At 43.9% G+C, this 14,145-nt stretch overlaps 2 protein-coding genes across 6 annotated transcripts in view; both read left to right on the top strand.

The window, feature by feature from the left end:
• Nucleotides 1-14,145, top strand: part of LOC108156629 — a 28,972-nt gene that overhangs the window by 2,451 nt on the left and 12,376 nt on the right. The gene's annotated exons all lie outside the window — the stretch shown is intronic.
• On the top strand, nt 1,832-14,111 carry LOC108156634 (6-phosphofructo-2-kinase/fructose-2,6-bisphosphatase 1). 3 transcript variants are annotated; one of them, XM_017288235.2, is made up of 2 exons: nt 1,832-2,250; nt 11,083-14,111. In XM_017288235.2, the coding sequence occupies exons 1-2, from the start codon at nt 2,124-2,126 to the stop codon at nt 13,251-13,253; spliced, it is 2,298 nt and encodes a 765-aa protein (XP_017143724.1). In that variant the 5' UTR covers nt 1,832-2,123; the 3' UTR covers nt 13,254-14,111. The 3 variants fall into 3 exon arrangements, with proteins under 3 accessions (XP_017143724.1, XP_017143733.1, XP_017143741.1); XM_017288244.2 differs by having other exon boundaries at nt 11,086-14,111; XM_017288252.2 differs by lacking the exon at nt 1,832-2,250 and adding an exon at nt 10,573-10,737.

Here is a 14,145-nt window from a genome sequence, read left to right on the forward strand (position 1 = left end):
GATCGGTATTATAGCTGGAATAAAGGCAATAATTTCGCGTAGCTGAGCTCCTGCCGTGCGATCGCTCTCCATCTCTTTCTCGTCCAGTGGAGCCCACCTTGCATGGAGAGTGAGATATAAAGGTGGCTTGTACATGGTGGGTGGAAGAGAGATTGGGAGATATGTACATACATATAACGGAATGTGTGGTGTGGAAACAGCTAAAATATTTGACATTAGAGGGAAAGAGCATAGACGGAATGGAGGTATATACTTTTACAAAATTACACTTGAATTTTAATCATAAAATGACATGTACATACGTACGTATGTATGCGTGTACAGACTGAGTAACGGGAATTGTGGTGTTGCGGCTTTGGAACCACTAAATAAAATGTAGATTACATCTGTTGCTTGGATGGTTTTTTTTTTTTTTTTTTTGGCGCGCTTTTTGCTTTTATGGGAAATCAATTTTGTACGGCTCCTGGCAAAAATACATCATTCACATGATAGTTCTATGACATAGTAATCCAATCGCAATAATAATAACAATTATTTCAATTATCTTCAGAAAGACTAGTGATAAAGTTGTCTGATCTAAATCTAAACATAAATTCCCAATATCAATTTTACACATACGCTTTTGAAGTGACTGTCCCCAAACATTGTCAAGTGCACATTGCTATTTTTGTTGTTGTTTTTGTTTATTGTTCTTACAGGTACGGTTATTCATGCTATCGGCTTTGCGCTGTGCCAGAATAGAGGCGCAGCGCATGAGCGAGCGATAGCGCAGTGCCGTGTACTTGGGCATTTATTTATAAATCCAAAAGAGGTGTGTGTGTGTGTGTTTGTGTGCGAACATTTCAACGAAATCTGCACAAATACTAATTAAACGGAGATCACGTGATCGTGCTCTGATCGATTTGAAAAGAGAAGCCAGGGACCAGTCGTATCAACATATCGGCCCCTACTGCTGACCAGGGCTGCGTCTTGTCCATTTGCATCTCTCGCTTATTTTGTTTACATATATTCGCGTTTACCTTTTGTCGGTAGATAGGAAGCGTGGAGATGCATGCCTGCAGAAGCCAGGCTCAGAAGAGAGTCCACAGCTTGCTTGTCAATGCTCACTTAGACCCGTTCTCCCGCTCTCTCTCTTACTCTCCCTTCTCTCACTCTCCTTCTCTCCATCTCTCCCTCTCTCCCTTTCTCTCTCTCTCTGTGGCCTATTCAATCGATCGAGGGAAACAACTTGTCAAAAATAGTTTTGTTGGCAAGCTGAGCACCTCTGTACCTATTGGTTTGCTAATCTAATTAGAAACCCGTCCTATTCGCTGTGTGTGCACTTACAAAAAATATTTCCGCCAAGCCTAGAGCCATTTCCTCTGCCGTAACGGTACCTTACCTACTGCTATTGGAGCAATTGGCAATATTCATGTGCATGTGTATGTATATGTGTGTGTATAATAACCGTTGGTACGCAGTAGTGTGAAATATCAATTAATAAACGTAGAGAAATATACCTGTATATGTATAAAAAAAAAGCCGAAAGGTTTTTGCATTTATTCTTACCAATGTCCAATCAGAATTCCGTTGTTTTGGGTGGTGGTACTTTAAAAATCATATTGTAAATTGTTACATCCATAGAGGAAAGAAATTAGATTGCTGAGATAGTTGGCGATTTTTTTGTGCCGCAAAATATCTGAACTGGTAGCACTGTTCATAATCTGTGCCTAGACAAACCCACCGATTGCGATTACCGACAGCACAACGGACGGCGACGGCGATGGCAGCGACGGCAACGCCGACGTCGGATCGCGCGCGTGCCATTTGCTGCTCTACCTTGCCTTTTGCTCATTCCTATTTCGAAAAGCGACAAGCGACGTGTGCGGAACGGACCGCATTGCGCAGCGGTGATTTCGATCTTGCTTTGGATCGATTTGTATTTATTTTTTTCCCCTCGTGCGTTCTGTGTCTTTGCTTTATTTATTATTACTGAGACTTTCGTGTGGTCCCGCGTTGTTTTTTGTTGCTTGTTCTGGCCGTCTTATCGATAGACAACGATCTAATAAAAGGAAAACAAAAAACAAACCAAATCAAATCAAAATAAAAAATAAAAAATCAACGCTGCTCGGCTTTGTGCAGCCATGGCTCAATGCTGCGGGAGCTCCTCGCCTTGCAGCATCTCCAGTTCAGCTCCCAGCAATGCAGCAGCGCCAGCACCAGCCCCAGCCCCAGTCCCGAACCAGATGACGGGTCAATCGCTCTTGTTGTGTATGTATGGGGCCAGCTGACGGCAGCTCCAATACCGTATAAGCTCCCATTTCCTCCCGCATTTAGCCCACTTTGCACTGCTGTGTGGCTGTTTTTTTTCTGTTTTTTTTTTTGCTTTTGACGCGACTTTCTGGCATGCATATATACATACATACACACATACATACAAACACGTATTACGTACATATATAGTTTGTGCATTCGCGCATTTAGCATTTATTTGGTTAAATTAAATTTACGTTTATTAAAATACATATTCCATATTTTTTTTGACGAAGGGGCTGTTCTTCCCATTTCTGATTGAGCATCTACACAAAAAAAAAACATTGTCGTTGGATGTTTTATTTTGCGAGTTTATTTCTCGGCTGCATGCGATATTCCTCATCTTTGGAGACTTTTCGAGCAAATTGAATTCCCCATTGCTAGGCTCCTATTTGTTTAAGCACTAATACACTCAAATTAACCAGACCGAGCCGATATAGGCCTTTCCACAAAAAAGGTCCTTTATAAACAAAACTTTAGTTTATTTTTTCTTGTTTTATTCAAGAGATTTAAAGAGTTCAAAGCGCTCCTTAAATGAGATAGACATCGGGATCAAAAGTTCAACTTAATTATTTCCTTAAGTGTATCCTCTCTCCACAATTTACATTCATATATGTACATGTAACTGTTTACACAGGATAAAGGAGTGCAAGGATTAACATCCGAATACAATAGGCTTTCACGCGCTCGCTCTTTCTCTCTCTCTATCTCCCTTTCGTTCTGTCTTTCCATATTTCACACATCATCGTAGCGTCATGTCGCAAGACAATCACCCCCCCCTCTCCCCGCATTAACCAAGAAATTAATCTGGTATTTTTTTTTTTGCAAATAGCGATACCATCAGAGAGATAGAGAGAGTGCATGCGCCACCCATTGGCTCCGATTCCCATTCCGGCGTTTACGTATAATTACTTATAAAATACATTGTCTGATGCACATAAATCATAGGATTACTTATAGATATACTTACCGACGACTGAGTCAGCACAGGTCTAAGCAGAGGTGCAATGAAAATCTAGAGTCGTTAGTAAATACTTCATTTTATACTCATTTGATTTTAGGCCATATTTTTCGGCTAGTAAGGAAGTGGTTTTAAATTTAATAACTTGGGAAATTAACATTCCAGATTCGCTGATTTTTTGTTAGCCAAGTCCAAACCATTCTTTTGTTTTTTGTGACGTGTATATTTTTGCTTATATTTTAAAAATATTTATTGAAAAGTGTTTGATTTTCCATCATTTCTTCGAACGAATATCACGTGACGGCGGAAGGTGGACATGGACATTTCATGCACTATTAAGTTTCTGGAAGTTTTTTTCAACAAATATGGTTCTCTGACGGCATACGATTACTTTTTCAACTTAAAATAGATCCGCGTAATCCCCATCGGCTTTATTACTTCTTTGTTTTACTTGAAGTTCCTTTGTTAACCGGAAAAGTGTCGACATGCAGTAGAAAAAGAAGAAAGAACAAGTCCATATTGGCTTTCAAGAACGGAAACCTTCAGAATATCGAAGATATTAGGAATATGAACCCTTAAAATTAAAATTCAATTACTCAACTTGAACTTGAACTTTACTTTCGAAAAAATACATGGTAAATCTTCTAGACATCGTAGCTCCATGTACTCATGCAGAGTCCTTTCGAACATAATTTATTTCATTAAAATATCATTTTTCTTCAGAAGCTGAAATGTTCAAAAGCCCCACGTGCGTGCCTGAAGTTTGAAGTTTTTTGTAGTATCCTCACGTTAGAGTCGCAGTAAATTTAAACGAAGAGGTACGAATTTAATGAGTGATAGTGGGTGGTTGTTTCTCAATTAATTTCGAGTGCACTCACTTGTATTTGTTTTTTATTTGTGTACTCGTGTTTCAATCAGTGTTCCCATCTTTTTAGATGAAAACAAAGCGGCTTTTGTGGTAAAACATGACAAAAGCTGAAAAAAAGGGGAAAAAATAGCTTTTCAAACAACTTTTCAAATGTTGGTTTTTTCTTCAATAAATATTATAAAAATCGAATGTTTTTTTTGGGTTCAAGTTTTGCACAACTTTTGAAAAACATCGATAAATATTTGTTTATTTTTTTACATTTATTTTTAAATTTTTTTGTATTTAAATTTATAATTTTTTTTTTTATTTTTTTTTTTTATTTTTTTTATTTATTTATATTTTTTTTATTAATTTTTTTTAAAATTATTTTATTTAATTAATTTTTTTGTGCGGCAAGCACCGCGATTCTACTTTTAACCGGTACTCAATCAGTTTATATGACTTATGTAATTTATACAATATATTTTATTTATTTGTATTATCTCTGTTCGCAAAAAGGGACGAGCCGTTTGAGAGATTTTTATATATTAGATTTGATCTGTTTCCATTTTTTTTTTTTTTAATTTTGTTCTTCGTCCGCCTTTTTATTTCTTTTTCCGTCTCACACCAAAACCAGTCGTTTTATCTTGCTTCCTTCCGCTCTCTTACGCTCCCTAACGCACACTGCACGAAGAAAGCTTGTTTGTGTGTGAGAAAGAGAGAGTATCTTAAAAATTATGGATGCCACAGATTTTCGTCCGTTTTGGGAGCGGAAGGGGGCGGTACTAAATTTCGAAATACACTTTTAAATGTGTGATATTTTAAGAGTCTGGGTACAAATTTTGATTGCTTTAGCTCTTATGATCTCTGAGAACTAGACGTCAAACAAGACGGAATGAGGCATAATCGACTCGGCTACTTATGATGATGAAGAATATATGTATATACTCTATGGGGTCGGAAACGTTCCCTCCTTCTGAGTGTGACACACCTCCACTTGCACCATAAAACTAATATACCTCCATACCCTTCGACTACTGGGTATTACTGGTATTAGCCAGAACCAGCCATTAAATGGCTTTTAAAGGCCTTTTAATTGGTTTTGGTTTGTAAGTAAGAAAAACACCAAACAGAAGTACGTAAATCGATGCAGCAGTGAAAGAACACAAATAACTGAGTGTCCATGCCCTTTTTCTTCATTTCATTTAACTCATAAATATGTATGCATGTGTAGGTGACTGAATGCCGCACACTTGCACCCACACAAACTCAATTCAAATCGAGTGCATTATGTTGGAGTGGAGTTGGAGTGGAGTCCACATACAGTGGAGTCCTCATACGCCACATATAGTGGCGGGCAGCGAAATGTGGACACTCAGGCCGGGAACAATTTTTATTGTTTAGATAGATTCATTAGCTTCTAATTAACGTTTCTTTTTCTCACGTAAAATCAAGAAGTTTAAATTAAAAAAAAAAAAAAACCGATAGGGCAGCTTTGTTGGCATTGGGGTCGGAACACATTAGTTTTGCCACTATTGGCCCCAACCTTGGGTATTAAAAATTTCGAAAAACTCAGGAAGTAAGAGGAACACCACCCCAAAGGACCATCCACTTAGGATCGCATTCCGAAGCGCGAGAGCATTAAAAATCGGTTCAAAATGGCATAAGATATCGCTAGACAATTTATTCAGACAGGGCTTAATGGTCTTCGGCCAGCAAATATGCCACATTCTATCGGAAGAAATGCTCTAGAAAAGCCGAAATGGTCAAAACTCAACGAAACTTGGACTTGAAATGATTTGAGAAACGTAATGTTTTTAATGGAACTTAGATAAACGGGTTGGGTTGGCGAAAGTATGACGTATGATCGCCGCAAAGTCGGAGAACGAAAAAGAAGTTAGTGCCCAAAAAGGAACGGTAAGGCAAGGAGGCAGCAGGATGGTCTGAGGATTTTTAAATATTTTCTATATTATTATATAACGTGGTCACGTTCAAAAAAAATTCAGAGCAAAACCTCAAACCGTCCAATGAGGAGCACTTTCCGCATACTGGTGCCCTCATCCTCTGGGACGATTCCGTATTCCAGATTCTGATTTTATTTCCGGACTTAAAGCCTGGGATAAATTTTTCCGTACAACTATACAAGTGAATGCCAAAGTGAATAATTTTTGATTTAAGGATTTTTTGGAAAACAAGGAAATTTGGGTTTAAGTTTTTGGTGTCTTTTATGTGTTTTCTATTTATATTATTTAATCAGGTGGATGAGCTTTTTTCTTTCTTGAGAAACAAGACGTAACTTTATAAACACACAAGAAATCACTGTTTTTCGACTTGTCCACATTTCGCTGACCGCTACTGTATTTACATATGTATGTATGTGTGTATGCATGTACATATGTGTGCATGTGTGCGTGGATATTCCCAGGGAGTCCTTGCAAGACCATACCTAAAAGTGGAGCTGAATCATGACATGCTGTTTCGGTACTGGGATTGCATTTTTTCTAGGACGATTTCCCTCTAGGCAGAGGGACAGACAGAGATCTGTTCAAGTACCTAAATTTGAACAAAAGTACTCAATTGTCTTTCAGGTCTACACCTCTAGAGTTATCGGCACTCACATCTATTTCCCATGGGTGGAAACGCTATCATATGTACATATGTAATGGGTTCCAAGGTGTTTTGGGGTCTGCTTGGATATTTCGCACGATTGATGGCGATGGCGATTGCGTTGGCAGTTCTACTGATAAGAGCCACAGCTGTTGACCCGCCACAATATTTGTACATCATTTGATGTGCCCTTTTGGACGGCTTCAGGTCTTATCAGGGTTCGTACGGGCTTGGCTATTCATTTTGTCGATAGTGGGTGTTGTTGTTTGTTGTTTGTTATTTCTTCTGTTGGAAAATTTTTGTGTTATTTCTGTGTTTTGAGAAGGGTGTGTGGGTTCAGAGTAGGGTGGACCCTATATGTATTATGGCCGAGATGCATATTTCAAGGTCAGTGCCAAGATGTGTGCTTGTGGAAGGGTAAGAGACGAGACTAGGGAAGGACTGTGAAAGACAAAGGGTCCTTAAAAGTCAATGAAAATCGTAGCTCGTCCCGAACGAGGGAGGTCTCTTCGATGGTGGTGCGATCTGGAGGATACTACCCGTAAACATTCTCCAGGTGTCCTCGTGCGTTCAGCATTATCTGCGTTTTTTTACCTGTAGCTGTTTGTATTCGTATCCCTCCACGTCCACATATCCTTTACGCCTCTGATAGTGGGATTTCCAAGTCGCGTGTCCAATATTTTCGCTGGGGATGCTTTCAGGTCCTGGAATCTGTCCGGAATATCGCGCCATATGAAGCACCTTCCTTTGAATACTCTATGTCCCTGGTCTCTTAACGCTTAACGTTTTTCTGGAGTTTCTTGTAAGCGTTGGCCACCTTGATCCTCTTTCTGTTGGTCCTTGATCATGACCCTTCATCTGCAGCATTATCTGTTGCAACATCGCCATCCGCGGCCGGCTGGGTCTCCTCTACTGTCGATCTAGAGCCTTGCTCATCCATGAACTTGTAATCCTCAGCTTCAGTTCGGCTTTCAAACCCGCTTTTAACTATCCGTATTTCCTTTTCTACAGCTCGTATTCCGGATCGAGGAACGGAAACAGGGAGAACTCCAAGCCAAGACCAACTATTTTCCGTCGATCAGCATTCACTTTGATCTGAAAACCTGTTGAAATAATCGAAAGTTTACTTTTTCGATCATAAGAAAGCTGATTCTTGATAAAAGTGTTTCCCCAAAGTCTCTCTAAAATATTGAAACATTTCAAGCAATTTCCCGAAACATTTTGTACCGATAGTCCAAGCCAGTTCCCAGAGTTTTACAACTGTTTTTTTGCAGCGAAACGTCGGGTCATATTTTGGCTTATATCTTTATCTAATCTTTAATGATATGCGTGGTGTTTCTCGCACGGAGATGGACTAGATGTTGTTTTGAGTTTGGTTGGACCACCTTTGAATCTCCACTGCGGAGTACCCGTACCCCTCTGCCAAGCGAGTCAATGACTTCGTTTTGTAACAAAAGAAAGTTATCGGGCCCTGCTATTGTGGCACCATAGAGTTGCTGGAGATAGCGCACACACACACAGTCGTACTCGTGCGTACAAGGAAGCCGTATGCCGTATGCCTGGGGGGTGAGCACTGCTCTCCTCCTCTCATTGCACGCCCTACCAGCGTGTGATGTCACCCTCCCAAGTGTCTGACCTTGGATGGGTGGGGTATCTGGACCAGTTCAGCTTCCGTCTCGTTCCAGCCACATATGCTTCGTGTCTCGCCGTGTCAGATAGATGGGACCGATGACGCACGCGTTGGCTGGAGCGCCGCCTCTAATCTAGTATAATGGGAATCGGTATCGCGTCAAGTCAATTCGAAAAAAGTGCAATTCTATATTGTACTGCCGTACCCGATGTCCGGGCGGCGTTAAATTGCACTTGCAATCGGTTAAGATCCCTCCTTCCTTGTGGCGTCAGTCGACAGCCGTGGAAAAAATTGAGATTAATGTGGAAATGAAACGAAGGAAGGGTATATTGTGCTTCTGCAGATGGGGGTCTCGTCTCAGATGAATAGGTATCGCAGCCGAAGCCACCGATGATTGCCTGCCTGGAGTTTTCCTTATATTTATCTGTGGACGATATCTGATCTGATCGGAGGGCATTTCATAGTCGGATATAGGCTATGATATTCATGTTCGCTTGAATTGGGATTGATTAAATTCTGTTCCATGCAGTCAACATCGACATTGCCTTTGGCTGTTGTTGCCGTAACCGTGTCGCCGTAACCATCGACGTCGCCGTCGCAGTCGGTGTCGGTGTCGATGTCGTTCCCGTTCTCTAGACTTCAGAGTTCGATTTGGCAGTATATTTGTTTAGTGTTTCCGCGTTCAGCGTTGTGGCAGCTTCACTATCATTTATTCGGGCGGCTGCAGCTCTCTTCTGCTTGGATCAGGTAACTGCGAATACATACCGTCCGTAGAGCCCTGCATGAATCCATAGTATTCATAAAATCACGCAGCTGCACTCTTTCCAAGTCTCTCTCGTCGGCTAGGCACATTAAGCGGGTTTTGTTGCCCCTTACAAAATGTTTAATGTTTTCAATACATTCTCTGGCTGTATCTGAAATTCATTTTTTTAAGTGTAAGGCAAGAAAACATTCAAGCTTCGTGTTGATTGTGTGGCCGGGTCGTTCTCTTTGCCATAAAATCCAACGGAAAGTGAGTAGATTCTTGTGCTGCTAGTTGACTCAGCCTGGACCCAAGGGAAAGGTGGGAATATAGTTGTTTCTTTCACGCAGACATGGCCACCGAAATAGCTGTTTATCTTCAGTCTTCATCCACTCTGTTGTCCAAATACAGTCCAAATATTTCTTATTATTTTACATTTCAATGACTGGACAGACGCTGCCGCTTGCCAAATAATGGACAGTTATGTTAGGTCTGATTTGGTATATTTAGATGGAATATCCACATCCATTCATCCACTAAAAGGTTCAGGTTTGGGCCAATAAAGAGTCAAAAAAGTCTAGCCTCAAATCCGCGTCCCACGTTCGACGGCCGCATATGGCAATGCCGAGAGCGGAGCGGAAAACTTACTCAAAAGCTGCAAAGAAACAAAAAAAAAATGCACTGCTGCAGTGCGCTCGCTGCCGACATCTGAGCGGCAAGGAAAGCTTTGAAAGCTCGTCCAGATCAGACCACTTCAGCTTTGCGTGATCGATCCGGTATGGGATTTTAAGGTGATTATTTTGAAAAACAAAGAAGTTTTTTCGTAGAAGATCCGATCCACCCGATTCCGAAAAACTATTGGCAACTCAGCGCGGATCAAATTTTGGTTTTTTTTTTAGTTCAGCTCCGCTCCGCTTTCAGCTACAGTGTGGGCGATCCCATATGGCATAGGGATTTACGTACAGCATGCAAATGGTATAGAAAGTAAAAAATACTTTATAGATTTGGTTTATTGTTAAACAATTTGTTATGGGTAGACGATGATTTATTTCTTGGGTTTTGGACAATACTATACCATTTGCAGTATTAAATCTTTTTTTCAATCGGCTTTTCATTAGGTTGCCTTTCCTTTCACACTTCTGCTTTCCACAAATGACAGACACATACACACATACATCTCTTCTGTACCTGTGTATCAGGGTGCATCCAGTGTGTACGTGCAGCAGAGAACAGCAGTGCAGAAGCAGCGCCAGAACCCGATACTGGCGGGCACCTGTGTGGCCTGTGTTGGCCGAGAAGATCAGCTATCGCCTACTATCGATTGTCCATAGCCATCTAAAACTATCGATAGCAACAGCAGCAGCAGAGAGGCGGGCGGCATTCGTTCGCCAACTCAGCTGCTTGCTGGGCTTCGTGTTCGTTTTGTATTTCGTTTGTGTGCGTTGGCCTGCTCTCTCTCTCTGTGTCTCTCCTCGAAGAGAGCAGCGTACCTGTAGCCTCAAGAGTGTTTAAGTTTCAAACTCATTCTCATTCTCATTTGGTCTTCATTTGCTGGTGTTCACTCACTCGTTCGTGCGTTGCGTGTGCTCGCTTTTGTTTCAAGTTCAAACAAGTCAAATATCATCGATTCAGGAATACAGGAATATATGTATACAGATGTGTGTATATTTATATGTTTTTTTGTGTTGTGTGCGCGCATGTTAATTTGTACACATTTCGTGTGCCCAGATCCGCTTCGATTTCTGCTTCCATATCATTTCCGATACCCGATACCCGATACTCGTCTATCCACATACATTCATACGTGTGTGTGTGTGCACATAATCGGGCTTCTACTGCACTCAAACACACACACACACGCACACACTCTTCTTCACTGCTTCACTCCCATCCATCCCATTGCAGAAAGCTTTTTTACAAACAACAACATCAGCAAATCCAACTGAACATTTATGTAAAAATCCTCGACTTATTTCATGTCTCGCCACGCCAACAAACAACAGCAGCAGCAGGAACCAACACAACATCAGCAGCAGCACCAGTACCTGGAGCCCCTGCGTATCTTCAAGAACAACAACAACAGAAGCAACAATTGACAGACACAGAAACAACTTCTAACCAAATACTTTCAGCCAGCGAGAAGAACATCAGCGGCAGCAGCAGTAGCAGCAGCAGCGGAAGCCGGCATATAAGCTTTGAAAGTAGCCAGAAAAACGATAGGGAAGAAGAGAGCAACACCGGACACGGACACGGACACGGAGACGACGGACACGGCGACGTGATCAACGACGACGAGGACGTTGTAGGAACATTGCCATTGTCATTGCCATTGCTTTCCATTAAGAAGAAAAATACCCTCCTATCCCGTCCTTCCTGCGCACCACGCTCCTCCTCATACTCGGATCTGTGCAGCTGCCGAAACTGTGAATCAAGCGCCTCGTCATCATCAGCCTCGTCCACATCCTCCTCATCTTCCACGTCCCAGGAGTCGGGCGCAGCGGCAGGCATCCCACGATCCGCTGTTACCAAGCAGCTTGTACGCTCCGTGACCGCCACCAGCATCATGGACATGCCCTACAACACATCGCCCTCGCTACGCGTGCGCACCACCTCACTGAATCAGCTGAAAAAGACCGCCGACCTGGCGATAGAGAACGAGCTTCATGTGTGCCCCTCGGTGATGTCCGAGGAGCTGCGCAAGCTCCTGCCACCCACCTCGGAGACGGTGATGACGAAGCCCTTCCCCATCCGCGGCGAGCGGACAATCGCTGACTGCACCACCCCGCACGTTATAGCGATGGTGGGCCTGCCGGCCAGGGGCAAGACCTTCATCTCGAAGAAGCTGGCGCGCTACCTCAACTGGATTGGGATCGCGACGCGCGTGTTCAACCTGGGCGAGTACCGACGCCACGCCACCACGGCCTACAAGTCGCACGAGTTCTTCCGCGCCGACAACGAGGTGGCGATGGCCATCAGGAACAAGTGTGCCAACCATGCGCTGCACGACTCGTGCGAGTGGCTGCTGAGCGGCCAGGGCAGCATTGCTGTGTTCGATGCCACCAACTCGACCCGGGACCGGCGACAGCTCATCTACGATATCGTGGTGAAGCAGCACGGCTTCCGTCTGTTCTTCGTGGAGTCGATCTGCAACGATCCGCAGATCATAGAACAGAACATTCTGGAGGTGAAGGTGAGTTCGCCGGACTACCTTAACATGAACACGGAGCTGGTGGTGCGGGACTTCCTGCAGCGCATCGAGCACTACGAGGAGCGCTACCAGCCGATCGACGAGGTCACTGAGTCGCATCTCAGCTTCATGAAGGTCTACAACGCTGGCAAGAAGGTGGTTGTCTACAACAACGAGGGTCACGTGGAGTCGCGCATCGTCTACTATCTGATGAACATACACATCACGCCGCGCACCATCTATCTGACACGGCATGGCGAGAGCGAGCACAACCTGAGCGGGCTGATTGGCGGCGACTCGAACCTGAGCGCCCGCGGCCATCAGTACGGCCGGGCCCTGTCCGCTTTCATTGCGCAGCAGCAGATCGACGGGCTGCGTGTGTGGACCTCGTGGATGAAGCGAGCCATCCAGACGGTGGCCGACGTGAAGGCGCCCCAAGAGCGCTGGAAGGCGCTCAACGAGATCGATGCCGGCCACTGCGAGGAGATGACCTACGAGCAGATCAAGGAGCGCTTCCCCGAAGAGTTCAAGGCACGCGATGTCAACAAGTTCGCGTATCGCTATCCGCGCGGCGAGAGCTACGAGGATCTGGTGGCGCGCCTGGAGCCCGTCATCATGGAGCTGGAGAGGCAGGGGAATGTCCTGGTCGTGTCCCACCAGGCGGTTCTGCGCTGCCTCTTCGCCTACTTCCTGGACAAGTCCGCCGATGAGCTGCCCTACCTGTATGTGCCCCTGCACACCGTCATCAAGCTCACCCCCGTGGCCTACGGCTGCAAGGTGGAGCACATCAAGCTGCCCATCGACGCGGTGGACACGCACCGTCCCAAGCCCAAGATACCCGGCGACGTGAGCGAGCCCGGGCTCGACGGTCTCAGCGGTGAGCTGGTGGCGCCCGATGGCGTTGGCAAGGTGCTTATTGTTGGCGATGATGTGGCAACGGCAACGAATGGTAATGGCGGACGCGTCGATGCCCAAGCCCACCAATGACGGCGGTGGCTGCACTTGTTGCGTCCCTCGAAATCCAAGACACTTTAGGCTCAGTCATTCGTCGTGGCATGCCCCCCTCCGCGCCCTACCCCCACGCACAAGCTCTTCATCGCATAACCACAACACACAAACGGACATGAACACGGTGCCCCAGCGGGGCCAGCGGCCCCGAGGGTCGCTATTACTTAAACATTCTGTCGACCGACAGCGGTGTATACGTGTCGCCATCCATGTCCCTGACTGGATCGTTGTTTTTAAAGATATGTACATAGGTTTAAGGCCCCGAGCTCTCTTTTTGTTTTCGTTTTGTTCACCTATTCGATGTCTCTGACTGCATACAACTGTTTTATTCACTCCCGTTAACCTAGAAACCCGTAAACTCGTAAGCCTGGAAGCCCGTAAACCCGTAAACCTGGAATTATAAACTAAATTGATACGAAGCCTTAAAGGGAGCGATCTAGGTACTAAGTTGATTGTGAACTATGACCTACACTACTCTAGCTTCATATGTTCGAACATATGGACATGTATATAAATATATATGTATATTTACTGTGCGCATAAATGAGTCTTATACTTAAACTACTACTTATACTACTACTACTACTAATACTACTACTACTGCTGCAAGGGTGCTACCCCTGTATCTGAGTGTCTATTTTTGTATACAATACTTTTTCAATGTCTTGATTTGGTAGGTTCTCCTGCTATCCGGCACTTATAGGCTAGCCTATGGTACGATATACTTAATCTACAGCCACCCCCTATGTCTGCTTTATTTGCCTACATGTGTGTGTATGTGCGCTTGATATATCATAACGAGATCTAACAAATAAATAACGATTTATCAAACAAACAGCCAACAACTGCATTTTTTCATTTACCATCTGGC

Source organism: Drosophila miranda, chromosome XL, assembly GCF_003369915.1.
Source record: "Drosophila miranda strain MSH22 chromosome XL, D.miranda_PacBio2.1, whole genome shotgun sequence".
Taxonomy (NCBI): Eukaryota; Metazoa; Arthropoda; class Insecta; order Diptera; family Drosophilidae; genus Drosophila; species Drosophila miranda.

What these genes read in the sequence shown, in the direction of transcription:
- LOC108156634 (XM_017288235.2), top strand. Translation starts at nt 2,124, where the DNA reads ATGGCTCAATGCTGCGGGAGCTCCTCGCCTTGCAGCATCTCCAGTTCA. An exon ending in GGGTCAATCGCTCTTGTTGT is followed by an intron (nt 2,251 to 11,082) that starts GTATGTATGGGG and finishes AACAAACAACAG; the next exon opens with CAGCAGCAGGAACCAACACA.